Source organism: Ochotona princeps, chromosome 6 (assembly GCF_030435755.1).
Source record: "Ochotona princeps isolate mOchPri1 chromosome 6, mOchPri1.hap1, whole genome shotgun sequence".
Lineage (NCBI taxonomy): Eukaryota > Metazoa > Chordata > Mammalia > Lagomorpha > Ochotonidae > Ochotona > Ochotona princeps.
The window spans coordinates 74,634,891-74,659,652 of NC_080837.1; the positions used below are offsets into that span (position 1 = coordinate 74,634,891).

The 24,762-nt window shown below is 51.7% G+C and overlaps 1 protein-coding gene across 2 annotated transcripts in view; it reads left to right on the plus strand.

Moving 5' to 3' along the window:
• Window positions 1-24,762, plus strand: part of CYFIP1 (cytoplasmic FMR1 interacting protein 1) — a 75,124-nt gene that overhangs the window by 22,350 nt on the left and 28,012 nt on the right. The window contains exons 2-17 of one of the 2 annotated variants that reach the window (XM_058666500.1): window positions 1,056-1,178; window positions 1,263-1,352; window positions 2,643-2,720; window positions 3,039-3,140; window positions 4,003-4,184; window positions 6,984-7,080; window positions 7,166-7,294; window positions 8,484-8,588; window positions 11,740-11,831; window positions 12,695-12,812; window positions 16,370-16,492; window positions 18,121-18,246; window positions 18,457-18,623; window positions 20,526-20,673; window positions 21,382-21,529; window positions 23,719-23,875. In XM_058666500.1, the coding sequence (XP_058522483.1) occupies window positions 1,062-1,178; window positions 1,263-1,352; window positions 2,643-2,720; window positions 3,039-3,140; window positions 4,003-4,184; window positions 6,984-7,080; window positions 7,166-7,294; window positions 8,484-8,588; window positions 11,740-11,831; window positions 12,695-12,812; window positions 16,370-16,492; window positions 18,121-18,246; window positions 18,457-18,623; window positions 20,526-20,673; window positions 21,382-21,529; window positions 23,719-23,875 (1,979 nt within the window). In that variant the 5' untranslated portion in view covers window positions 1,056-1,061. Of the gene's footprint in view, window positions 1-1,055; window positions 1,179-1,262; window positions 1,353-2,642; window positions 2,721-3,038; window positions 3,141-4,002; window positions 4,185-6,983; window positions 7,081-7,165; window positions 7,295-8,483; window positions 8,589-11,739; window positions 11,832-12,694; window positions 12,813-16,369; window positions 16,493-18,120; window positions 18,247-18,456; window positions 18,624-20,525; window positions 20,674-21,381; window positions 21,530-21,804; window positions 21,959-23,718; window positions 23,876-24,762 lie in introns of both variants that reach the window. The other variant, XM_004597608.4, reaches the window with a different exon arrangement.

The following is a 24,762-nucleotide window of genomic DNA, read 5'->3' on the forward strand; positions in this document are numbered from 1 at the left end:
GCATCCTGTCCAGCCCACCTGGTACTCTTTTTTTTTTTTTTAAATGATTTATTTGTTTGAAAGGCAGAGTTAAGAGAGACAAAGAGGGAGAGACTGAAATCCCATCTGCTGGTTCACTCCCCATATGGCTGCAAAGGTTGAAACAGCTGATTGGAAGCTGGGAGCCAGAAGCTTTTTCAGCGTCTTCCACATGACATCAGGGATCCAAGGCCTAGGGCCAGCCTCTGCTATTTTCCCAAGAAATATTAGCAGGGAGCTGATCTGCAGTGGAACAGCTGGGACCTCAACTGGTGGCCAAAAGTAATGCTGATGCTGCACGTGGAGTCTTAACGTGCTAAGCTGCAATGTAGCTTATTTAATATATGTTAAATATTTAAATATATTACTTTAAATGCAACAAAGTTCCCACCTGTTATTCTTTCTTTCTCAGCACCTTGTAGTTGCCCCCACATTCACTGCTGGGTCAAAGCTACGCCCATGTCCTAGTCAGGGCATGTTGAGTCCAGCCTCTGAAGTTGGCATGCCAAGGGTGTTTAGATGATGTCCACATCCCGGGTGTGCCACAGCATCTGTGCACTGCCCCTCCTGTGCCCACCTCCTTGGTTTGCTGTGCATCTCTGGCAGTCCCTCTATGCTGCCTGTAGTTCCTATAGCCCTGACCTCCCTTCGTGGGAGCATTGCTGTGCCCCTCTAATGCCATGCTCTGTGGATGCAGTGCATGGGCTGTCCCTCTCTGGCCATGCGACCCTCTCAGAGAGCCCACAGCACCGAGTGGGAAGGGGTGCAGGAAGCGGTGGCATGTACAGTGACCCATGTCCCTTGCACTGTGATGGGGGACCAGGAGGGCCTTCCCCCAGCGAGCATGGAGTTGGGAGAGCTGCACAGAGCTCCTTACTTCCTGGCCCACTTGTCCTCAGAGAGACCCCTGACTCGAGGGGCACCGACCCTGACCTTGTCAGCCACCCCCAATGTCCTCCAGCCTCAGTATTCCAGCTCGCACCGGGTGCCTCGTTCCGCACAGTGCAGGTGTACAGTACCTTTGTGCTTGGTTCTAGGCCAGGATGGCGGCCCAGGTGACGTTGGAGGATGCGCTGTCCAACGTGGACCTCCTAGAGGAGCTGCCTCTGCCAGACCAGCAGCCGTGTATCGAGCCCCCACCGTCCTCACTGCTCTACCAGGTGGGTGCCCAAGGGGGGTTTGTGGTCGGCGGGGTGCAGTCAGCAGCTCTGATCACAGTGCCATGGCTTCTCTCTTCCTTGCAGCCAAATTTCAACACTAACTTTGAAGACAGAAATGCATTTGTCACGGGCATTGCGAGATACATCGAGCAAGCCACCGTCCACTCGAGCATGGTAATGCCATCCGTGTTTCTCTCGGGGGGACGGCACATCCTATGGAAGGTGCACGTTTCTGGGGCGGGGGATTGTCCTCATCGGCAAAAGAGGAAAATGAAGAAAAAAAGAAGAGAATGCATAAAATACGTGTATTTTAAAGATCGGTTCAGACAAAGTTAGAGAAATTGATCTTCCATCTACTTCCCAAATGGCTACAACAGCTAAGGCTGGCCCAGTCCCAAAACTAGGAACCTGGAGCTGCACCCAGGTCTTCCACATGGTTGCAGGACCCAAGCTGCCTGTTTCCCAGGCACGTAGCAGGGAGCTGCTGGAAGTGGAGCGGTCGGGGCGACAACCAGCATCCGTCTGGGATACGCTGTCATCACAAACGGTGGCTTGGCTTGTTGCACCACCACAGTGCTGGACTCATTCCTTATATGTCAGATGACGTCTTCATCACAGAAACGGTGCATATTCTTAGGGACAACCTAGAACCTTTGTCTGCCAGTGTTTGGAGGGTACCTCTTCCCCCTTGCGTGCCTTCTCCTCCCGGGCTGGGGCGGCAGTCAGCCACAGCAGGCATGTGCCCATGGGGAGTCAGATTGGCTGGTTGTGAGGGCTGTGATTTCCCAAGCATTCTTAGGGGACACGCTGGTGGTGGCCATCTACTGTGTGACACACTGAGTGAATGTCCACTGTCATTGTTCCTCACTTCCTTAGCTTCCCCTTTGGTCTGTGTTGAGTGTCTCCGTAAATATTTGCAGAACCCAAGTGACAGGGTTAAAAGTCACAGCTGTTTTAAGTTTCTAAGAGGCTTTGTCAGATGCCTTTTGAACATCTGTGCAATATTTGTGTCCCTCTCCCCCCCACCCAAATTAGAAAAACAAAATGACAGCTCCTTTCCCAGGGCTCCTCAGCCAAATACAAGAGCTTATACAGATACCTCAGCCTGTCCCTCTCTTACCAGGGCTAGGGGCGGGCTCTGAGTCCTCTCTGAACCAGGAGGTGGTGTGCGCCCTCTGCTGCTGGGGGGCAGTGCCTGCCCAGGGCCCCTGCCCACCTCAGCTCGACACTGCCAGCAAGTGGTTAAGGACATACGAAGCTGAGTTGAAGCTGAGTTGCGATGCTTCTGAGAGCCCTCTCCAGCCTGGAGGGGCCACAGGGGTGCTGCCGGTGGTTGTGGTGGCCTGACCACAGCATCACCAGCAGTTTAGCAGTCCAGCCAAGGGAGAGTGAGAGGAGTTTCTGGACTTTTCTCTGTGTTAGCAGTCTGACATTTTTTTCCTGCTTGTCCATGTGCCCTTGCAGAATGAGATGCTGGAGGAAGGCCAGGAGTACGCCGTCATGCTGTACACCTGGAGAAGCTGCTCCAGGGCCATCCCCCAGGTGCCTCCCCACCTCCCCACCCCGTGTCACACCCTGGGCTCTCCTCCAGTCCCGCCACTTTACTCCTGGCCACACCCTCCTCTAAGGCCCCGCCCCATCTTCCCCAGACCTCACCCAGTGCTGCCCCCAGGGCCCTGCGGGCCCCACCCCACACTTGCCTGGCCTTGCCCATCCCTACTAGACTCTGTCCCTAGTTTTTGCCAGGCCACTAATCGCCCCACTGTGTTACCCGGCAGGGGCAGGGAGGCCTCTGGCAGGCCCCAGCTCCTCCTCACTGGCAGAAGTCACTGGGCGTCACACTGGATTCTTGATTCCCAGGTGAAATGTAACGAGCAGCCTAACAGAGTGGAAATCTATGAAAAAACCGTGGAGGTCCTCGAGCCAGAGGTCACAAAGCTGATGAATTTTATGTACTTCCAGGTAAAGCAGCAAGCTGCCCTTGGGGTCTGGGGCACAGCAGTGCCCTCCCAGGCAGGCCCCGGAGCAGCTGTGCCTGTCATGTCTCGCTCCTCTTAGTGGATTGTGTTTCCTGCGTGATACCCCCTTCCTGTCGGTTCCCAGTTCAGCATTTCTTTCTTTAACTTTATGTCACCTTGTACTTTGTTTTTCTTTCAGCCTCACCTCTTGCCGATGCCTAGCAATTTCTTGCCCTGGCCAGGGTCCTTTAGTGAGGTAGAAAGTGCCTAAAGGCAGTTGAGTGGATTTTTAAGATGTCCTTTGGGGAAAACAATTTTAGAATTTACTTATTTTAAAGGCAGCGTTAGAGACATCCTTCCACCCACTGGTTCACTCCCCAAAAGGCCGCAGAAGCCTGGGCTGGGCTAGGCTAAAGTCAGGAGCCTGGAACTCCATCTGGGTCTCCCACTTGAGTGGAGGGACCTCAGCATGTGCCATTTTCTGCTGTTGTCTTCAGTGAATCAGCAAGGAACCGGAGCAGAAGGGGAGCAGCCAGGACTTGAACCAGTCCTCCTATGGAAGTTACCCTCTAATTTAAAGATGTTTTATTGGAGCATTTAGCTCAGAGCCTTTGCTGGAATGACCAGCAAATTCTTTTACTTTGGGGACGTAATTGGTAAAGTGCAAAATGAGTAGAGCTCATGACACAGTGAAAGACAGGTGGGAATTTCTTGGCATTAGGGGTGTCTGTTAGAAAGACCAGAGCCTCGTGGGGTGGGGTCTTGCCCGCGAGCCACAGTGCTTGCAGCTCCCGGCCTGAAGCCAGGGCGTGGAATCCACGCATCATGCTGACCACGGCTCTCCTGTCTTCCCTTGTTGTGCTCAGAGAAACGCCATTGAGCGTTTCTGCGGGGAGGTGAGACGCTTGTGCCACGCCGAGAGGAGGAAGGACTTCGTGTCGGAGGCCTATCTGATCACGCTGGGCAAATTCATCAACATGTTCGCGGTGCTGGACGAGCTGAAGAACATGAAATGCAGCGTGAAGAATGACCACTCAGCCTACAAGAGGTGAGCCCCGCCTTGCATGCAGCACTGTGCGTCCGCTGCCGCTCCCGTGTGCTCTGTGCCGCTGTTGTGTGCCCGCCTGCCCGCCTGCCTGCCTGCCAGCTGCTCGAGTCTCAAACTGGGTCAGTCTGTGCTGCCCGATGGGAGGTACTGGGATCACCAGCACCCCAGGCACAAGATGCTGTGCTCCTGGAATGTGAGCTTTTGGCTCCGGGAGTGTGTTGGCCGGGGCCCAGGTAGGCTGGAGGTGGCACTCGGGCATTGGATGCTGCCACCGCCTTCCCCATTGCTGCCAGGGACAGGCATGGCCCAGGCGCCATCATAAGATGTCTTGGGCTCGGGTCTTCCAGACAGCTCTCGTCCATGGAGATTTTTTTTTTATTTTTTTATTTTATTTATTTATTTATTTATTTTTAAAGATTTTGTTCATTTTATTACAGCCAGATATATACAGAGGAGAGACAGAGAGGAAGATCTTCCGTCCGATGATTCACTCCCCAAGTGAGCCGCAACGGGCCGATGCGCGCCGATCCGAAGCCGGGAACCTGGAACCTCCTCCGGGTCTCCCACGCGGGTGCAGTGTCCCAATGCATTGGGCCGTCCTCAACTGCTTTCCCAGGCCACAAGCAGGGAGCTGGATGGGAAGTGGAGCTGCCGGGATTAGAACCGGCGCCCATATGGGATCCCGGGGCTTTCAAGGCGAGGACTTTAGCCGCTAGGCCACGCCGCCGGGCCCGAGATTTTTTTTTTAAATAATAGACAACTTATGAGAAGCAGCCAGTGTGGATTGGGAGAGTGGCAGGGGCTCAGCTTGTGTTTCTGGAGCGTTGGGGCGCGTGGCAGCAGGCACGAGGGGGCAGGTGCCACGAGCTGTGTCTTCCCATGGACTGTGCTCAGCTCGTCTGTGCTTAGCGTTGTTGAAGACGTGTTTGGCTGGAACAAGAAGTTAACTTCTGTGTCTGAGCAATAGTGGAAAGACATCTTCGTTCCAAAATTAAATTGGAAGAATGTTCACATTGGAATGTGCTGTACTTTTTCTTAAAATCTTACCAAGGTTGGGCTGTCAGTATAATAAGATCAATTGGGACGACAGCTGCTGAGATGTGGGTGGGGAGGAGGCAGTGGGAGTCGGGCTGATTGGCCTGCAGCTTGCACCCTTTCCCTGGGAAACACACTGTTACCTTTGCCACCTGTCCCGTCGGCTGCTCAGTGGCCTGGCTGTCAGGAGTTGGGTAGCGGCAGGGCATACTGGCACTGTCTGGTGACAGAGTGTGGGATTCTGAATCTGTGACTTGTCGGTGGGAGCCAGGTGGGATGCTCGGAGCAGAAGCAGCCGAGCTGTGCAGAGCAGCTCCTGCTGCCCCAGCCCTAGTGGCTTGCTAAATGATTGGGCGCAACTTGCCCCCTGACTTTGGTAACACGGTGGGGAGTGTGGGTGGCATCCGTGATTTTCCGTGTTCACAATATTCTGTTTTCTCTCTGAGCAGCAACACCAGTCTAGTGTGTAACACCTTAGGGTGGGGCTGCCCTGGGGAGGGTTGGGAGAAGGAGCTCTCCCAGGCATCTTCACCCAGGCTCCCTAGGCAGCACCCCCATGGCCCTTCCCGTTGCTTCTTCCTGTGATCCCTGTTGGTCACTTAGCCTCACAGAAATCTCAGCTCCTGCACACACATCCTTTCCCTTAGCAGCTGCCTGGGAGCCACCAGTACCATGGCTTCTAAGCATAAATGCCAGGGAACCCATACTGCTATGGTAATACCTGCGGAAAAGCCAACATCTCCCCCCATCCACATGTGGCCTGCCCCGGCAACTGCTTCAGTCGATAAAACCAACAGGTGTACGAGGCAAAAAATGCCACCACGCCAGTTACTAGAGTCAACTCTAGGTGGATTTGAGGAGCTCACAGAAATACCACGCCCTGCCCTGACAAGTCCACAGTGAGGTCATCCGCAGCTAGGCATGGGGCTGCTGCGGTCCTGCACATAAACGTGAAAGTGTTCTTGACATGGGCCCTGTGCCTGCTCTCGTGGCTGCGGCTCTCGCAGTAGCACGGGGGCTGAGGCATGTTGCTGCCCCACGATTGAGTGTTGGGGTAGGTTGGTGGGGACTCGTCTTTCCCTAAGTCCTTGGATGAGTTTCTCTGTCCTGTTTGTGGGCAGTTTTCTGCATACTTCCTTAGTAAGCAGTCCTGGATGCTTCCTCACTCCTCACCCTCACCCTGGGACATCAGAGACTGCACATGGTGGGCCTCAGGGTGTCCTTGGCCCTCTCCGTACGGGTGTGTGTGTGTGTGTGTGTGTGTGTGTGTGTGTGTGAGAGAGAGAGAGAGAGAGAGAGAGAGAGAGAGAGAGAGAGACTGACTGACTGTGTTACTGTGTTGCCCAGCCAGGGCGGTCAGAGGTGACATGGCCAGAGGCAGGTGTTCTGGTTGGGAGGGTGGTTTAAACAAAGTGCCTCAGACCCTTGGGCTTCTCCGAGTCCCTGAGCAGGGCAGTCTTAGACTTGGGGCTTAGGAGACCCTGTGACCCATAGACGGGCGGGCATCCACCAGTACAGTGTGCTGTGCCCTGGGCCACCAGCCGTGCAGGGCCGCGTGAGCCATCCAGAGCCATGTGTAAGTCACGTCTGTTGGCAAGACACAGCTGGAGTTGGAGTCGGGAGACTTGGCCAGCTTGTAGGTCCCCCATTTCTGCAGATAACTGTGGAGAGCGTAGGGGGAGTGCCAGGAAGCCCAGTTTTATCCCCAGGCTTTTTGAAGCATCAGATCCCTGGGACTGACTAACTCTTGGCTGCTTTTCCAAGGGCTGCTCAGTTCTTACGTAAAATGGCGGATCCGCAGTCCATCCAGGAGTCACAGAATCTGTCCATGTTCCTGGCAAACCACAACAAGATCACACAGGTAAGGCCACTCTTGCTGCCACGCAGTGCGTGGACCACCAGGGGTGGAGTGGGAGCAGCCGCCTCTCACTCGCTCTGTGTTCCAGTCCCTGCAGCAGCAGCTCGAAGTCATTTCCGGCTATGAAGAGCTCTTGGCGGACATCGTGAATCTGTGCGTGGATTACTACGAGAACAGGATGTACCTGACGCCCAGCGAGAAGCACATGCTGCTGAAGGTAGGCCGGCAGTGAGGCAGCGGCTGCCCCTCGAGTCCTTCCTCACCCTCGAGCTGGCGCGGATATGGACAAGCATCCCCATCTCACGCTGCAGGCTCTGGGTGCATCGCATGAGCACAGGCCAGAAGGAGGTCCTGGGTTGTGGGTCCTCCCAGCATAAGCTGCTTTCAGCCAGAGGTTCTTCAAGAATACGCTTGATAAGGCCATGCCTACTAGGAATCGAGGCACTTTGGTGTCCTCGGGTGCCTGGATCTAGGAGGATTTAGCCACAAGGCAATGGCACTGGGCCTGGAGGGTATTTTTAATCCATAGTTGATTGAATTACGGGAGGCAAGAGCCGTCACCCTCTGCGGGTGTCCCACCTCAAGCCTGGGAAGTGGTCAGGGCTGAGCAGCACAGCCCGCGGAGTGCTCTGATAGAGGTGTCGGCTCTTTGCCGGCTGGTGCGGGAGCCTCAACCACAGTCCTCTCGGGAACACTGGACGTGTGTGTGTGGTAATATTTGCAGTCCTCATGCATTTGAGCTTAGTTACACATGGCCACCTTCTGGCCAGGATACATCTATAATAACCTGTTGTCCAGGTTTGCCTAATAGAAGGTTTGTGTTTTTAGCTTTTAACAGCAGGCCTGGGACCCCATCTACTGTTTGTAACGTGAAATCATGAGGCAGGGAAAAATACACTCGAAACATCCTAAAAATACATCACTGGGAAACTGTTTCGGGGAACTGTCTGGTAACACAGGAGACTCACTTAAAATAAAGCCTTTTTAAAATATGGATTTCACACACTCATGTGCACACGGACCGTGCACACCTGGGCTGCCTTTAGCCTAAGCCGAGCTAGCACTGAATGTGATATTGAGCCATGGTGTTTGGTGTTCTGTGCGTTTTGCCACCCCTTGTTAAACACTCGAATGTGGGAATGAAGTTACTGCTGAGAGCCCGGGCCTGAGGACGGTGTCAGCTGCCCTGGTCCGTCCGAGTTCAGCGTGGCCCTGACTTTGACCAGAGCTGGCCTGAGGTGTGTGCCTTGGGAGGAGGTTGAAAAGGCCACACAACGGTACATGGAAACGAACAGCTTATTGTCAGGGAAAGCTCTTGGAAAAAGGGAAGCGAAATGGCAGTTTCAGACCTGCCGACTGATTGCTTATTGCGTGTGGGTGTTTGGTATCATTTCACTATTTTGCAGGTTATGGGGTTTGGTCTGTACTTGATGGATGGAAGTATGAGTAACATCTACAAACTAGACGCCAAGAAAAGAATTAACTTGTCCAAAATTGACAAGTTTTTCAAGGTGAGTTGCTTTTTTTTTTCTTTTTTTGAGATAAATTGACATGCTGTACAGGTTGAGTTTTTGCAAGGTGAATCCCGTGGGTGGCGATGAGTGTCACAGACTCGAGGAGGTGGGGGACCCCTGGAGGTCTCTCCTGTGCTCTGCAGAGGCTCGTTTCCTGCTGTGTGGCTTTTGCCTGGCCTGGATGTGGTAGGGATGGAGCCGTGCTGTTGGTGGTGTTGAGGCCGCTGCGCGCATCCCCCCGGGTTTCGCTGGTGGGATGGAGGTACAGGCCTGGGCTGTGGTCCCTGGGGGTTCAGTGTGGGTGGTCTTCTGTTTCACGGCCACCCTGCTGCTTATTCACCCACTCTGCCAGCTCTGCTTCCGCCTGGTACATACAGTGCTGCGCTGGGTGCATACCAGGAGAGATGACAGTGTCCGAGGGCACGTGTCTTTTCAGTGTCAGTAGCCTGATGACCTGGCCACCTTGTCCTGGTTTGTGTCTCCCCTCGCTGGGAGCCTTCCTGTCCTTGCACATGCTCAGCAGCTTTAGCCTTGCTTTCCTGTGGTGTGAAGGATGCCTGGGATGCTGTGGTGGTTTTAGGGCTTCGTGCTTCGTTGTGTTTTGGTGGACCTATTCCTGAAGCCTGTGTTATCAACCTTTTGTGTGCTCCCTTTTGTGAAATACTACTTTAACTCTTCTGCCATCCCCCTCCCGTTGATTCTTTATATAAATGCAGAGTACCTGTTCTTTGTCGCATACTTGGTTATAAAATACACATATTCTCCCCAGTGTGGCTCATCTTTACCCTTTTTTCCTTAGCTTTTTTTTTTTAAATGATTCTTGTAATTTACTTGGAAATATTTGGCAGATAAATGTATAGAGAATTGGAATTTACTTGTTTTGCAACAGATATTTGGAGTGTTTTATTTATTTGAAAGGCAATTTTATAGAGAGGGAGAGAAAGAGTGTAGTTCACTCTCCAAATGGCTGCAGTGGCCTACGGATGGCTTCGCCGTGTCTCCCGCTTGGGTGCATAGGTTCATGTGCTTGGGTCATTTTCCGCTGCTGTCTTGGGTGCATTGGCAGGGAGCTGGATCAGGAGTGGAGCAGCCGGAACTTGAACCAGCGTGTGTTTGGAAAGCTGGTGTCAGAGGTGGAGTTTTAACCCACTGCACTGTGACACCTGCTCCATTCCTTAGCTTTGCTGAAGAATAACTGGCAAATAAACATTGTGTGTATCTATGGTGTGTAACACAATGTTTTAATACATACCTGCTTTGTTGAGTGACTTTATCCAAGCGATTAACATATCTTGTACCTCAAAGACTTCTCTTACGTGAGGACATTGAAGAACTGCTCTTTCAGCATTTTTCTAACTTACGTAACAGTTTTAGTGATTGTAGTCACTGCTGTTCATTAGCTCTCCAGAACTTAGTCTTTCTGTGTAAGTGAAGTTGTGTACCCTTGGACCAACATCCCCCACTCTCCTTCTGTCACGCTTTTACTTATTTATTTGAAAAACAGTGACACAGGACAGCTGCTTGGTCATTCCCCAGGTGCCTGCAGCAGCTAAGGCTGGGCTGGGCAGAAGCCAGGAGCCCAGAACCCAGTCTGGGCCTTCTGCGTGGGTGGCAGGGACCCGGTACTTGAGCCATTGCTTGATGCCATCCAGGTGTGCAGCAGCAGGAAGCTGGGGCTCGAGCCCAGTCCTCCTCCAATGGGATGGGAGAGTCCTGAGTGGTCGCTATACCACTGTGCCAAACACCTGCTGCTTTTCAGTTTGTTTTTTCTTTCTTTTTTTTTTTTTTTTAAGATTTATTTATTTTATTGCAAAGTCAGATATACATAGAGGAGGAGAGACAGAGAGGAAGATCTTCCGTCTGATGATTCACTCCCCAAGTGAGCCGCAACAGGCCGATGCGTGCCGATCTGATGCCGGGAACCTGGAACCTCTTCCAGGTCTCCCACGCGGGTGCAGGGTCCCAATGCATTGGGCCGTCCTCAACTGCTTTCCCAGACCACAAGCAGGGAGCTGGATGGGAAGTGGAGCTGCCAGGATTAGAACCGGCGCCCATATGGGATCCCGGCACGTTCAAGGCAAGGACCTTAGCCGCTAGGCCACTGTGCCGGGCCCATTCAATACAAATCTTAAAAGAAAAAACAAACTGGGCCCGGCGGCGTGGCCTAGCGGCTAAAGTCCTCGCCTTGAAAGCCCCGGGATCCCATATGGGTGCTGGTTCTAATCCCGGCAGCTCCACTTCCTATCCAGCTCCCTGCTTGTGGCCTGGGAAGGCAGTCGAGGACAGCCCAAAGCCAATGAACGGAAGATCTGTCTGTGTCTCTGCCTTTCGAATGAAATGAGAATTAAGAAACCAAGCCTCCCAGGACACAGGTTTATTTTATTTTTTAAAGCTTTATTATCTTTATTGGAAAGGCAGATATACAGAGAAAAGGACAGACCGAAAGGAAAATCATCCACCTGCTGATTCACTCCCCAAGTGGCCACAATGGCTGGAGCTGAGCCAATCTGAAGCCAGGAGCCAGGAGCTTTTTCCTGGTCTCCCACATGGATGCAGAGTCCCAAGGCGTTGGGCTGTGCTTGACTGCTTTCACTGGCCACCAGTGGGGAGCTGGATGGGAAGTGGGGCAGCTGGGACACGTGGCGCCCACCTGGGATCGCAGCCCCCACATGGGATCCCAATGTGTGCAAGGTCAGGACCCCAGCTGCTAGGACACGGTGCTGGGCCCCACGGTTTATTTTTTCTGTAGGGGTCTTAAACATTCTTTACATTTTTTTCATGCCTGTTTTTAATTTTTTGATATCTCATCAAATTTTCATTTTATGATTGTTGCTTATATACAGAAATTGTGTGTGTGTGTGTGAAGTGACAGATTTAGCAACAAGATAGGTCAATTTTAACATCTGAATAGCTTTTAAATGTAGGTTGGTACTTAGTTCCTTAAAACCTTTTACATCTTGAATTGGTACTTGCAGTCATAGTTTGTTCAAAGTACATTTGCAAGTTACCTACAATGTTGTTGTTATAAATGATTTGCAGAGGCAGCACATAATATTAGTAATTGTTTGCTTTAGTCATTTTCCTTGTGCTTCTGTACCTGGTGACTAAACATACATAATGACTCTGATGCTTTGTCCTTTGAGTACAGCAGCTCCAGGTGGTTCCGCTCTTTGGGGACATGCAGATTGAACTGGCAAGATACATCAAGACCAGCGCCCACTATGAGGAAAACAAGTCTCGGTAGGCGGGTGGGGCTGCCCAGCTGCGGTGCCTCCGTGCGGCTCTGCAGGTCCCCCATTCTGCGTCCAGAAGGAACACTTTGTGTTCTCGGCAGGCTGGAGTTGAAGATCCAGCAGACAGCCCCTGCTTGCCACATGTGGCGCAGTACATTTCAGTTCATTGCAAAGCACAATTAAGATTTTTTGATTTCTTTAGAAAAACAGCCACATTACCAAGTGTTCTCAGCCAACTGAAATGGACCACATAGATGCCGAACATTTCATTGTCTCGGGGATTTCTGTTGCATAGAGTTGGCAGAGAACGTGGCAGTGGGCAGGTATCCCTGGGCGCAATGCTGTGCTCAAGAACCAGTTCCGCTGAGGCACGGGGCGAGCAGAAAGCTCGTATGTGTGATGTGGAATGTCATCTTAAGGCTGAGTCGAGTGGGCCTCTTTGTGTAAGGTGTGTTTTTTTTGTTTTTTTTTTTTTAAGTGTTTTTAGAAGAAAAGGGAGACCGTCTGATACATGACAGGCAGTGTGACCTGGGGCACGCAAGGTGCCTGAGCTGTGCTGCGAGACAGCCTGAGTGCATAGTGACCGAGAATGATAGATGCACAGCCCTCTTTCTCTGACTCCACACAGCCAGTTGAGTCTCCTAAGATGCTGGTATCAACTTCCACTGAGTGCTGGCGCCTGGAGCCAGGCCAATGCTGCGTCTCTGGCTCAGGGCTCAGTGGACTTTTCCATAAAGCCCTGATTGTCGTTTCCTAGGCTCTGTGGGGCTCATCTTGTCTCTGTCCCAGCAGCTTGCTGCTGTGACTTTTGGAAAGGGGGTCCGGTCCCCAGGTGCTGTGGCCTGTGGATGACACGACTTTTCGCCCCAGGTGGACCTGCACCTCCTCCAGCAGCAGTCCGCAGTATAACATCTGTGAGCAGATGGTCCAGATCCGGGAGGACCACATGCGCTTCATCTCGGAGCTGGCACGCTACAGCAACAGCGAGGTGTGTTTGCCCCTGTGCCACCCTCCCCGGGGGCGACACCAAGAGCCACGCGGCACCCCCACATCCTTTGTGCTCCCTTTTGTACCTACACATTAACTGACTGCTTCGAAAGCGTACTTAAGTTGCAAACGGTGAAAAGGCACCTGTTAGAATTGAGAAGGTTGCAGTTAGTGTTTCCTCTATCTGTCCAGGTACCTGTATAGAAAGTGTCTTGGAAAAATGAAATAGAAAGTCTGATTTTCTATTTTGATTTTCTAGTGCCATAATGCCAAGCAGCTAGAAGTCAGATGGAGAAAAGACACGGGGAAAAAGAAATACTAGTTCTGACCTCTGACCCCCTTCACGTCCCCAGAGGAAGGAAGGGGCATGGCTGGAAGTGACTGCGGCTTCCGGCCAGCAGGGAATGTCTGGGCAGTGGGTCCGCATGTTTCTGTGGCGTTGTGTGTTGTAAAGACTGTTGTGTTCAGGATGGCACGCTGGTCAGGAGTCAGTTGTCATGACTGAGGTCTGTCTCTGTTCTCAGATCTGTTCCCATGTGTCAGGAGTGCTCCAGATCCAGTGCTCGTTACTGCGTCGTCTTAACTTTATAGTTAGGCGGAGGTTGGGAGCTCAAGAATTCTGGCCACATTCTGCTCTCGTGAGAGTCTTCTGCTGTCCTTACCAAGCCTGTTGATCTCCTGGATTGTCATATCAATTTTGAGATCAGTTTTATCGATCTCTGCAAAACCAAACAAAAAGGCAGCTAGAGTTTTGATTTTGAGTTGAATGGGTAGCTAGGCATTGGGAAGTATTGTCATCTTAACTGCATTAACCATTTGTGAACGGGGGACGGTTCTCCATTTATTTAAACTGTCTTAAATTTCTTTCAACAGTGTTTTAGAGTACATTTTTATTTATTTATTTTTAAAGATTTATTTATTTTATTACAAAGATATACAGAGAGGAGGAGAGACAGAGAGGAAGATCTTCTGTCCAATGATTCACTCCCCAAGTGAGCGCAATGGCTGGTGCTGCGCCGCTCTGAAGCCAGGAACCAGGAACCTCTTCCAGGTCTCCCATGCGGGTGCAGTGTCCCAAGGCTTTGGGCCGTCCTCGACTGCTTTCCCAGGCCACAAGCAGGGAGCTGGATGGGAAGTGGAGCAGCCAGGATTAGAACCGGCGCCCATATGGGATCCCGGGGCGTTCAAGGCTAGAACTTTAGCTGCTAGGCCACTGCGCCGGGCCCTAGAGTACATTTTTTTTTTTTTTTTTTTTTTTTTTTTTACTGCTTTCATTACATTTACTCCTAACTTATTTTTGGTGGCATTGTACACAAAATTATTAATTTTACTCTCAGGATAATTGCTCAGTTTCTTCTGGCAATGCAGCAAGGTTTGGTTTTGAGCTGGGACCACATGAGGTTTGAGTCATTCGTAGCATATCAGTGCCGTGTGTGCAAGAAAGCCTCAAATGGGATCCCTTCCTGACAGTGCCCAGTGCCATGTTCTGGGCCGTTTTGGTTTTAAACTTCCTACTACATGACTGTTCGTTGATACCAGGAAGAGGGGACAGTCATGACCCAGTTCCATCTCCGGTGCTAGCACTGGGCTTCGTTCTTGGGTCCTTTCGTGGACTGTTCCCAGTACTGTGCCTCCATCTCAAACAGATCTGACAGCAACACCTAAAAGCATCTGCAAAGGGTCCGTGTATGGTTCTTTTAAAACCAAATCATCCTATGACTGTCAGTCTGAAATGGCAGCAGGTGTCCCACAGTGTTGGGTGGCTGGGAGCTGGGTCATTCCTCAGATTTCCCCGATTCGACTCACAGAGCTTATTCTTTCATGTTTGGCCCAGAATCCAAATTAGGTCCTTACTAACAGAAGGAGGGGCGGGGAGCTTTTTAAAAATCATTTGTTTATAGATTTAATTGAAAAGACAAAGATACAGAAAGAAAGATCTCTCATTTTGCTGGTTCACTCCCCAAGTGGCTGAAGTAGCCAGAACCAAGTCGGCCCAAAGCCAGGAGCAAGGAGCTTATTCTGGGTCTCCCACGTGGGTGCAGGGTCCCAAGGCCTTAGGCCGTCCTCTCCTGCTTTCCCAGGCCACAAGCAGGGAGCTGGATGGGAAGTGGGGCCACCAGGATTAGAACCGGTGACCATATGGGAATTTGACGCATTCAAGGCAAGGACTTTAGCTGCTACACTATCGCGCTGGGCCTGGGACTGTATCTTCTAAGACACAAAGCAGCAGCATATCTAGTGCCTGGAGTCTAAGCTCATGAGGTTGAGGTCATCTCTATCCTGGCTGACGCCTCACAGTGACCTTGCTCTGAACAATGCTTTCCCCAGGAGGAACAGGCTGGTGGCTTGGATTTCTCTCTATTTCAGATCAATTTCAAAAATAACAGGTTCCCCAGGATCATCTAACAAATTTTTAAAATACTATTTTGAAGTCAGTCCACTTTGGGTTTGTTGTATATTTTTTTTTAGCTTTTATACTGGAAGTCCTGATTCTTATTCATTGTAGTATAATTTGATGTGTCTATATTACATATATATATATATATATATATATATATATATATATATGTAACAAAAAGCAGACTTACAGAGAGAAGGAGAGACAGAGAAATGTTTATGTCTGGTTCACTCCCCAAATGGCTGCAGTGGCCAGAGCTGAGCTGATCCAAAGCCAGGAACCAGGAGCCTGGAGCTGCTTCTGGGTCTCCCATTTGGGTACAGGAGCCCAAAGACCCAGGCCATCTTCTGCTTTCCTAGGCCATAAATGGAGAATTGTATCAGAAGTGGAGCAGCCAGGACATGAACCCAGCACCCATATGGGATGCCGCGCTTGAAGGTGGAGGATTAGCCTGTTGCCACAACGCCAGCCCCAGTCTGATTTCATTTATGTTGTGAGCCAGTCTTCAGAAAGCTTAGCCGCACAGCTAGTTGCCATGACTCAAAACTGTTTTAGGATTTCCTTGTCAGACCGTTGTGTCTGCGAAGCTTTTCTGGGGGTGCTACATTAAGTCATGGTGTGTCCAAGTCGCTTGAGTGGTTGCTTCCCTGGAGGTCCTGCTCTTCACACTGCCCCATTCATATTTCATTTATCTTTTGTCTTCTATAGAGATTGCTTTTGTTTTGCTTCTAACTCCATCCTGTGTCATACATACATGGAGTATTTATGGGATTCCAATGGCACATCTGCCAAAGGAAGTGTGTGCAAAGAAGTCTGGTTTCCCTTCCCCCTCTCCTTTCCTCCATCAGTCACCATTGTTAAATCTCAGGCTTCCTTATTTGCAGTAAGCACACATACTTGCTATGTGAGTTCTCTGTTGCTGCTGCGCCCACAGCACGCCTTGCTCCGTGTCCTGGGGACCCCCATAGGCAGGCAGCTGCTGTCGGGTTGTCGGACGCCCACTGTCAGGGCTCCTTGTTGCCATCTTTTGTGGTGGTAGGGAACTTTGTGTTTAGCAAGTGTTGCTTTGGGACAGAGTCCAAAACAAGTTTGATGGTTTGGAGGGTGCGATGCCTGTGGGTTTTTTTTGTTTCCTGACACCACTGTTTGCTGTGCCCTAGGTAGTTACAGGGTCTGGCCGACAGGAGGCGCAAAAGACTGATGCGGAGTACCGGAAGCTCTTTGACCTGGCTCTGCAGGGCTTGCAGCTGCTGTCCCAGTGGAGTGCCCACGTCATGGAAGTGGTAGGTGTGGCTCTCAGGCACTTTTGGAAGTTCAAGGAACTAAAAGTAGAGTTTTTCTGTGGTTGGTTGGAAGAACTTTTCTTCCCGAGCTCACCAGGAAGTGAACTGATAGATTGTTTTCCACATTAACTTTGGCATTGGGGTCAAGGATGAATTGTTATCTCTAGAGAAATATAAATGTAAGATGACTCAGTATGTTTCATTTGTGTGTGTATCAGTAAAGGGGCTCGTCTTTTAACACACTGATAGAATAGGCCCAGCACCGTGGTGTAGCACATTAAGCTGTTGCCTGCAATGCCAACATACAATATGGCCCTGGCTTCATATTCCAGCTTCTTCATTTCCTATTCAGGTTTCTGTACCAATGTGGGAGACCTGGAAGAGACTCCTGGATTTTGCCTGGCCCAGCACTGGCTTTTGCAGTCACTTGAGGCATAAACCAGCAGACTGAAGATCTTTCTCATTCTGTCTTTCAGATAAATTTTTTTTGAAGATTTAATTTTATTGGAAAGGCAGATCAGTTTTACAGAGAGGAAGGATAGAAAGACCTTCCATCCTCTGGTTCACCTCCCAAATGGCCACAACAGCCGAGCTGAGTTTATCTGAAGCCAGGAACCAGTAGCTTCTGCTGGGTCTCCCACACAAGTGTAGGGTCCCAGTGCTTTGGGCCATCCTCTACTGCTTTCCCAGGCCACAAGCAGGGAGCTGGATGGGAAGTGGAGCAGCTGGGACACCAACTGGCATCCATATGGGATCTCGGTGCTTGCAAGTTGAGAATTTATCCATTGAGCCATCTCTCTAATCCCCTTTGAGATAAATTTTTTAAGAAAGTAAAAAATAAAAGCACTCATAGGATTAGATTTGTGCCATTATGATCTTTAATTCTCATTTTCTTAAACAGCATTTTCTCTTGGACGCTCTAGTTGCATCGTTTGTTGAATATTACTAAAAGTGATTCGTGTGGGTGGGATGTTTGGTGGTTAAGACACCCACGTCCTATGTTAGAATCCCTGGGTTTGATAGCCAGCTTTGGCTCCTGACTCCAGCTGCTGCTGTTGCAGACTCCGGAGGCACCGCAAAGGCTCGAGCCATCCTTGCAGTCCTACTTCCTGCCTGAGACCTTGCTGGCTAACTGTGGCTTCAGCTGGGCCGTTGCGGCTGTTGGGGAACAAACACAGCAGACGGAGTCTCAATCTCTCCTCCTGAAATACATTTTTAAAAACTGAAGTTGTTTCTTTTGCCATCTAGAGATATGGATACCTGTAGCTGGTAAAAGATTTTCCCTTTGACAATATATTTTGATCAGATAGAAATGACCAAATTGGGAAAGTACACCATCTTTTGAAAGGCAAATTCTTGACAAAAAAAAAAAAGAAGCCTGGTGTTTTAGGTATTCATACCATGGAGGTCATTTTGCCTAATTTATTGCTTTACCTCCAGTAACAGGGCCAGAATGTTTTGCCGTTTTTTGTGGTGGGGGAAAATGTGTGAGTGTGGGTGTGTGGGTAGTTGGGTGTGCCTGCACGGGCTGCACTGTTGGTTCTTTGGCCGTGGCCATGAGAATCTGACCGGAAGCCAGGCGTTTCCCATTCAGCGTGGAATGTCTCTCCTCTCTCTGATCGCACCAGTACTCGTGGAAGCTTGTGCATCCTACCGACAAGTACTCCAACAAGGACTGCCCCGACAGCGCCGAGGAGTACGAGCGTGCCACGCGCTACAACTACACCAGCGAGGAGAAGTTTGCTCTGGTGGAGGTGAGCCTGTCCCTCTGCGTCCCTTCCCCCTCACTGTGGCCTCACACCGGGTCTTCCCTTTGAAAGCAGAAGGGGTGCATCTTGAATCAGGTGCATCCCTGCCCTCAAGGCGTTCCAGTGGGCGGTGGGTGAGTGGACCGACTGGGGCAAGTGAGGCGGAGGCGGCTCCTGGCCACGCTCTGCAGCAGCTGACGGCCGTGTCCCCTGCAGGTGATCGCCATGATCAAGGGCCTGCAGGTGCTGATGGGCAGGATGGAGAGCGTGTTCAATCACGCCATCCGACACACGGTCTACGCGGCACTGCAGGATTTCTCCCAGGTGACCCTGCGGGAGCCGCTGCGACAAGCCATCAAGAAGAAAAAGAATGTTATCCAGAGGTTAGCCCCGCGCCTGCACCCGATAACCCCAGGAGGGAGCAGTGGCCGCAGACTGCAGGAGAACTGGTTTCCATAAATCAGCCTGAACCTCCAGACAGGCCTTCTGTAAATGTGCTCTAGTTGTAATTCAGTGGGGCCTGGTACCAAGCCAGAACAGCTGGCAACAGGTCAACCACAGAGTGTCTAGGAGTCCAGGGACAGGATGTGTTCATCTCGGGCTGGGGGTCGTAACAGCAGCTTCCTCCTGATTCCGTCCACAAGGCTGGTGGGGGCCCATAGCACCACGTAGTCCACACCCCCAGCCCTGCAAAGTGTGTCATTTGTGGTAGTCTGGCTTATGTCTCAGCCCTTGTCCAGATTCCAGCATCCTGCCAGCCCAACACCCTGGGGGATGGCAGGTCCTGGCTCCAGCACTTGGCTCTTTGCTGATTGAGTGTGTATAGAGTAAGATTCCCTCAGGGTGTGTATAAGGTGTATGCAAAATGTGAAAGATTTCTGATGATTTAAAAAAAAAGAGAGAGATCTTGCATCCACAGGTTCACCCCCCAAATAGCCACATGACCAGAGCTGGGCAAGTCCGGAATCAGGAGCCTAACACTTCGGCCATCTTTTACTGCTTTCAAGGCAGCTGGATCAGAAGTGGAGCACCTGGAACTGGAGTCAGCACCTGTATGGGTTGCTGACACCACAGGGGTTTCACATACTGTGCCACAGCACCAGACCTGAATTTTGTGTTTGGACTTGCGTCCCACCCCATAGATTTTTATTTATGTACCCTGAGTCTTCATAAAGTTGCTGGAAAATGTATGGCTTTAAAGTGTGTATGGGACCAAATGTATCTGTTTCCATGAACTTTACCTTCACATATGCAAATATTCCCAAATGCTTGAAAAAAAAAGAAAAACATTACAGAGACCTGAAACGCTTCTGGTCCCAGGTTTTTGGATAAGGTATCTTCAGAGTGTCCTGCTGCGCTTGCTGGTTTGTTTTCTCTGCTCTGGGGGTTCATTTCTCAGTGTGGCCTGCTGTTCCTATACACCTGTGTTCACAGGAGCCCTGGTATGCATTCAGGTACAGGTTCAGACATGGGTTCCTGTGGCCTGACCTGCCTTTTGGAAGTGTTTGGAACTTGCAATGTGTAGAAATTGTGTGCTTAGTGCTGAATATGCACAGCAGTCTAAGCCGCCACCCACAATGCTGGTCACAGTCCTAGCTGCCGCATTTCCAATCCAGCATTCTGTAATACTCCCGGGAAGGCAAGGGCAGTGGCCCAAGTGCACAGGCCCCCTGATTCAAGTGGGAGTCAGGGATGAAAGTCTTGGCTCTTGGCTTCCGCTCAGCCCAGCCCAGCCCAGCCCAGCCCTGCCCCAGCTGGAGCAGCCAGTGTTTGACAAGGAGGAGTCCCCAGTTGTGCAGCCTGTGCAGGGTAAACTACAAGTAACTTGATCTTCAACCAGAACTTTGCCCAGAAGATGACCAGGGCCTGCCTGTGTCTACACATCGGAACCCCGTTGGTGATGGGTTCACTTTCCAAACAGGTGGGGACACAGGCCCCATGTCCTCCTGTAGTGAGGGTAACTTCACATTCCTGTTGGTGCCCCGAGGACAGCTCAGCTGTGGGGGAAGTGGCTTTTCCCTGCCCCAGCCTGAAATGGGCCATCTTGCTGCGGTGAAGTCAGATGTCACTTGTGGCTGAGGGAGGCAAGCTGAGCTCAGCAGAGTCTTTGAGTTCGAGCAAGAATGCTCTCAAGAATCCAATTGACCTTTAAAACCTTGTGCTGGACTTTTCTGTCCCAGGGAGTTTGTGTCTGTGTGTTGGCTCTGGCAGGAGCCTGTCTGGTAGGTGAGGAGATGTTGTGGTCATCAACTTTATGCTCTGGTGGTGATGTGTCAGCTCTTCAGTGTCCTGCAGGCCATCCGGAAGACGGTGTGTGACTGGGAGACGGGACATGAGCCCTTCAACGACCCAGCTCTGCGGGGCGAGAAGGACCCCAAGAGTGGCTTTGACATTAAAGTGCCACGACGTGCCGTGGGACCCTCCAGCACTCAGGTTCTTGTCTCCTGGGTCCAGTATGGGGGTGGCTGGGGGGCAAAGAGCGGCGTGGGGCAGGAAGGGAGACAGTCGTGGGGGAAGGATGTACCTGAGCTGTGGGTGGCCAGGGCAGACAGAACCAGAGAACAAATCGGGCATTGCTGTCTGCTGCTTGGGCCAGTCAAGTCCTGTGTGTGTCTTGTCTGCCCCTCCCTCTGTCCCCTTCCCACGTGGGCCTGCTCATTGCTAGCTCCGTGATGCCTGCTGTGTGTCCATTTGCCCCAAGGAGTGGATTAACCTCTGCCTCAGCTGTCATCCCCTAACCCAGGGTTGTCCACGCAGACCCATCGAGGCTTTCTCGCTGGGTGTCTAAACGTGTCATTGTAATTTTTTGCTATGTGCCTTTCCCAAAAGATGGAGATTCTGGGAAATTGTGAGAGCTTACCCTCGCGTGTCTTCCTCCTGACCTGCCCTGCAGATCTCTCTCTGCCTCTCCCACCGTTCTGACTCACGCCCTGCTTCTCTCTCCCGGGCCATCCCCGGAACCTCTCGCCCACCTCTGCCTCTGTGGCTCCAAGATGTGCCCCTGACCGTCCTTCCAAAAGCCTCCAGTGAAGCATGGCCCTGGCCCAGCCCTTCCCGCCTGTCCCCTGCGCGCCCGTGCCCCTCGTGTCATGTCACTAACGGCTCTCTCCCACCTCTCCCTCCTTGTCTGTCCGTGTCTAGCTCTACCTGGTGCGCACCATGGCCGAGTCCTTGAGCTCTGCCGAGCTGCTCCGGCAGCTCAAGTCTTTGGGCATGGAGAGGCTCTTGCATGTGGTTAACGCGTTTCTCAGGCAGTCATACAACTACCCGCCTCTCTTAACCTTTGGTGGTAAGACAACGTTTGTTTTTCTCGTTGGTGGTTGTGGTGCGGAGGTGAACCACTCCGCTCTAAGTCGTTCTCCACCCCTTTTCCCTCGCAAGCAGCAGCAGCAGCTGTAGCCACATAGGTGGGCCCCCAGACCCCCCCAGCCCTCGGAGGAGCCGGGCCCAGCTCTGGCTAGGGCATAGCGGAGCGGTCCTTCTCCCCGTGGGTTTTCTGGGTTTGGCATCACTAATGTACCATGTTATTTTCTCCCCTGCAAATGTTTTCCGTGGATAATACAGCTTTACATGGTGAGAACCATGCTAGAGTCCCTCATTGCAGACAAAAGTGGTTCCAAGAAAACCTTGAGAAGTAGCCTTGAGGGGCCCACCATATTGGACATAGAAAAATTTCATCGCGAGTCATTCTTCTACACTCACTTGATAAATTTCAGCGGTAAGAGACACTGCTGACGAGCGTCCGGCCTGGCATGATCTAACACCGCTAACACCGTAGAGTGCTTCCGCCTGCCTCACTGTTCTCTGCTCCGGTGCTGTCATGTGCCCAGATGGTGACGTGTCCTAACATTCGTGGCAGTGGCTGTATGTCCTGAGGTTTCCCCTGCCTCAACTCCCTCAGCAGCCCTGACCTTGACCTCCGTGATGTGTGACCTTTAAGAAGGATGAGAGCTATAGGGCCATGTTTGGCCTTGCAAGGTGAACACAGCCTTTTGCTCCCTGGGGTCAAGAAAACAGGTCAATGAAATCCACTCTCTTAATTGAAACCCGGGTGTTGATACCTACTGGGAATGGTTTCTGCAGGTGTGTGGGAAGGTGGCAGGGGTCCCGTGTGTCCCTGTGTCCTCATCGAGTTGTCCATGTGCACACGTTTGCCCCTTCCTCTTGCTCAGTGCACAAGGCCTGTGCCTTGGCTGGGCTGCTGCAGTACGGGAGTGTACACTAATCCTCTGGCTGTTAGCTGTGAAAGGATGGCAGCTGTTAGTGCAAAGTGTGCTTCAGGGATTGCCGCAGCCGGGCCCCTTCCAGTGTTCGTGGAGTGCTGCGGCCCACGTCACGTGAACGGACGGTTGAGCATTCCTTATTCAGGACGCTTGGGCCCAGATGTGTTTCAGATTTTTTTTTCTCCTCTCTGGCTTTTGGAATGTTTGCATGTGCATAATGAACTAGCGTGGGAATGAAACCCAAATCTAAATGCAAAGTTCATTTATGTGTCATGTGCACCTTCCACAGGAAGCCTGAAGGTAATTCCATATGGTTGTGTGCCATGGAACGTTTTAGGCTGTGGTTGAACTTGTATATCATGGTGTTCCCATAAGACTATCGCCTAATGATGTTCTACTTGTCCTGTTTGTCAAAGTGCATGTCGTGACTTTTCTTTTTAAGATTTATTTTATTTTATTGGTAAGTCAGATATACACAGAGGAAGATCTTGCATCTGTTGATTCACTCCTCAAGTGGCCACAATGGTCGGAGCTGCGCTGTTCCAAAGCCAGGAGACCAAAGTCTCTTCTGGGTCTCCAGCGCAGGTGCAGGGTCCCAAAGGCTTTAGGCCGTCCTTGACTGCTTTCCCAGGCCACAAACAGGGAGCTGGATGGGAAGCAGGGCCCATATAGGATCCTGGCGCATGTAAGGCGAGGACCTTTGCCGCTAGGCTGTTGTGCTGGGCCCTACATCATGATCTTTGCACAGCAAGGCAGTTGCATAGCAGTGCATGGCTGTGCCAGCTTTGCGTTGTATCCCTGCATTTTTGCTTTTACCCCTTACCTGAGATCAGGGATCGAATGTTCCACCCGAAGTGTCAGGTCAACCCTCAAAAGATTTTGGGAGCGTTTAGGATTTCAGTTTCTGACAAGGAATGCTCAACCAGTCATTGCGTTTTTATTTCTCCTTTGCAAAAGGGCATTTTGCCCCAGTCCCACCAGGGGCCTCACAGTTTTGGTGAGGTCCCTGTTGGTGGGCAGATGCTGACTACTCAGCATGCCCAGGGTCCTCAAGGGGCAGCCCCTGCAGCCACAGCCTCGCCACTGTGGGCCCTTGGGTGAGGTGCTGGGCGTGGCTGCCCTGTTCCCATCCACGCTGCTTGGCTGCAGGCCGAGGCAGCAGAGCCATGCCCGGCCCCTGGCCCCACCTGTCCTTTCTGTGCTCAATCTGTGCCTATATGCAGAAGATAACCTAGTGTCTTTTGACTCCTTCAAGAAACACTGCAGCAGTGCTGTGACCTTTCGCAGCTGTGGTTCCGAGAGTTCTTCCTGGAGCTGACCATGGGCAGGAGGATCCAATTCCCCATTGAGATGTCCATGCCCTGGATCCTCACCGACCACATCCTGGAGACCAAGGAGGCCTCGATGATGGAGTGAGTAGCCTGTGGCCGCTGCGGTCCCGCAAGGCCACTAGGAACTGGGGGATGGTCGGGGGGTGCCAGATTGCCTTCTGCATGGCATTCGGAGTCGTGTTCCCTGGTAACACAGGTGGACCATTTCTTGGCTTCACACTAGAATCTGAAGCATGGAAAGAAAGCTGATGGAGTTGCTTTATGGCAGGAGTACTGAGCTAGGCTAAGACTGGGCCTTCTGCAGGGACCCTGCGAGTGTGGCCATGCCTCGTGCTCTGCCGGGGCAGGTCCCCATTCGGTCTCCTGTTACACCTGCCGCAGCTTCTGATCCAGATGAAACTGGCAAGGGGCAGTACTAACTGAAGAGCTATTTGGGGTGAAATCTGACATCCAGGGGAGGGGAAGCAATAGGAAGGGAAGTGTCTTGTGGATACTTGGGGACCAGCCCAGAGGGTCAGTTCTTGGTGACAGTCACAGTCACCTTCCACTTTGGGGTGGCCACAGCATGTGTGTGGGCAGTGTCCAGCAACCCATTCCACAGCTCTAGGGGCAGCTTGAGGAGCCTGAGTACCCAGGCAAGACCTTCCCCAAGTCAGGGCCTTATTGGTATCGAGGCCCACGCACCTTTGGCCACAGCTCCTTCCACATCGCCCCATCAGCCATCCAAGCCTCTGGGCACTGCTTTCTGCCTACGCTTGAGGTGGGGGAGACGAGCTCGCCTCTGCCCTTTGGCCCTGTGCGGCACATCCTTGTGGTCAGCTGGGGAGGAACTGAGGTCTTTGTCGGTCTTTGTAAGCTGGACAGCAGTTCATTTTCAAAAGAGGAAAACGTGAGTTTGTTATTAAACAGAAACAGAACCAGCAGTGGGAAGTGGGAGGTGTGGTTTGTGAGGAGGCCGGGCTGGCGAC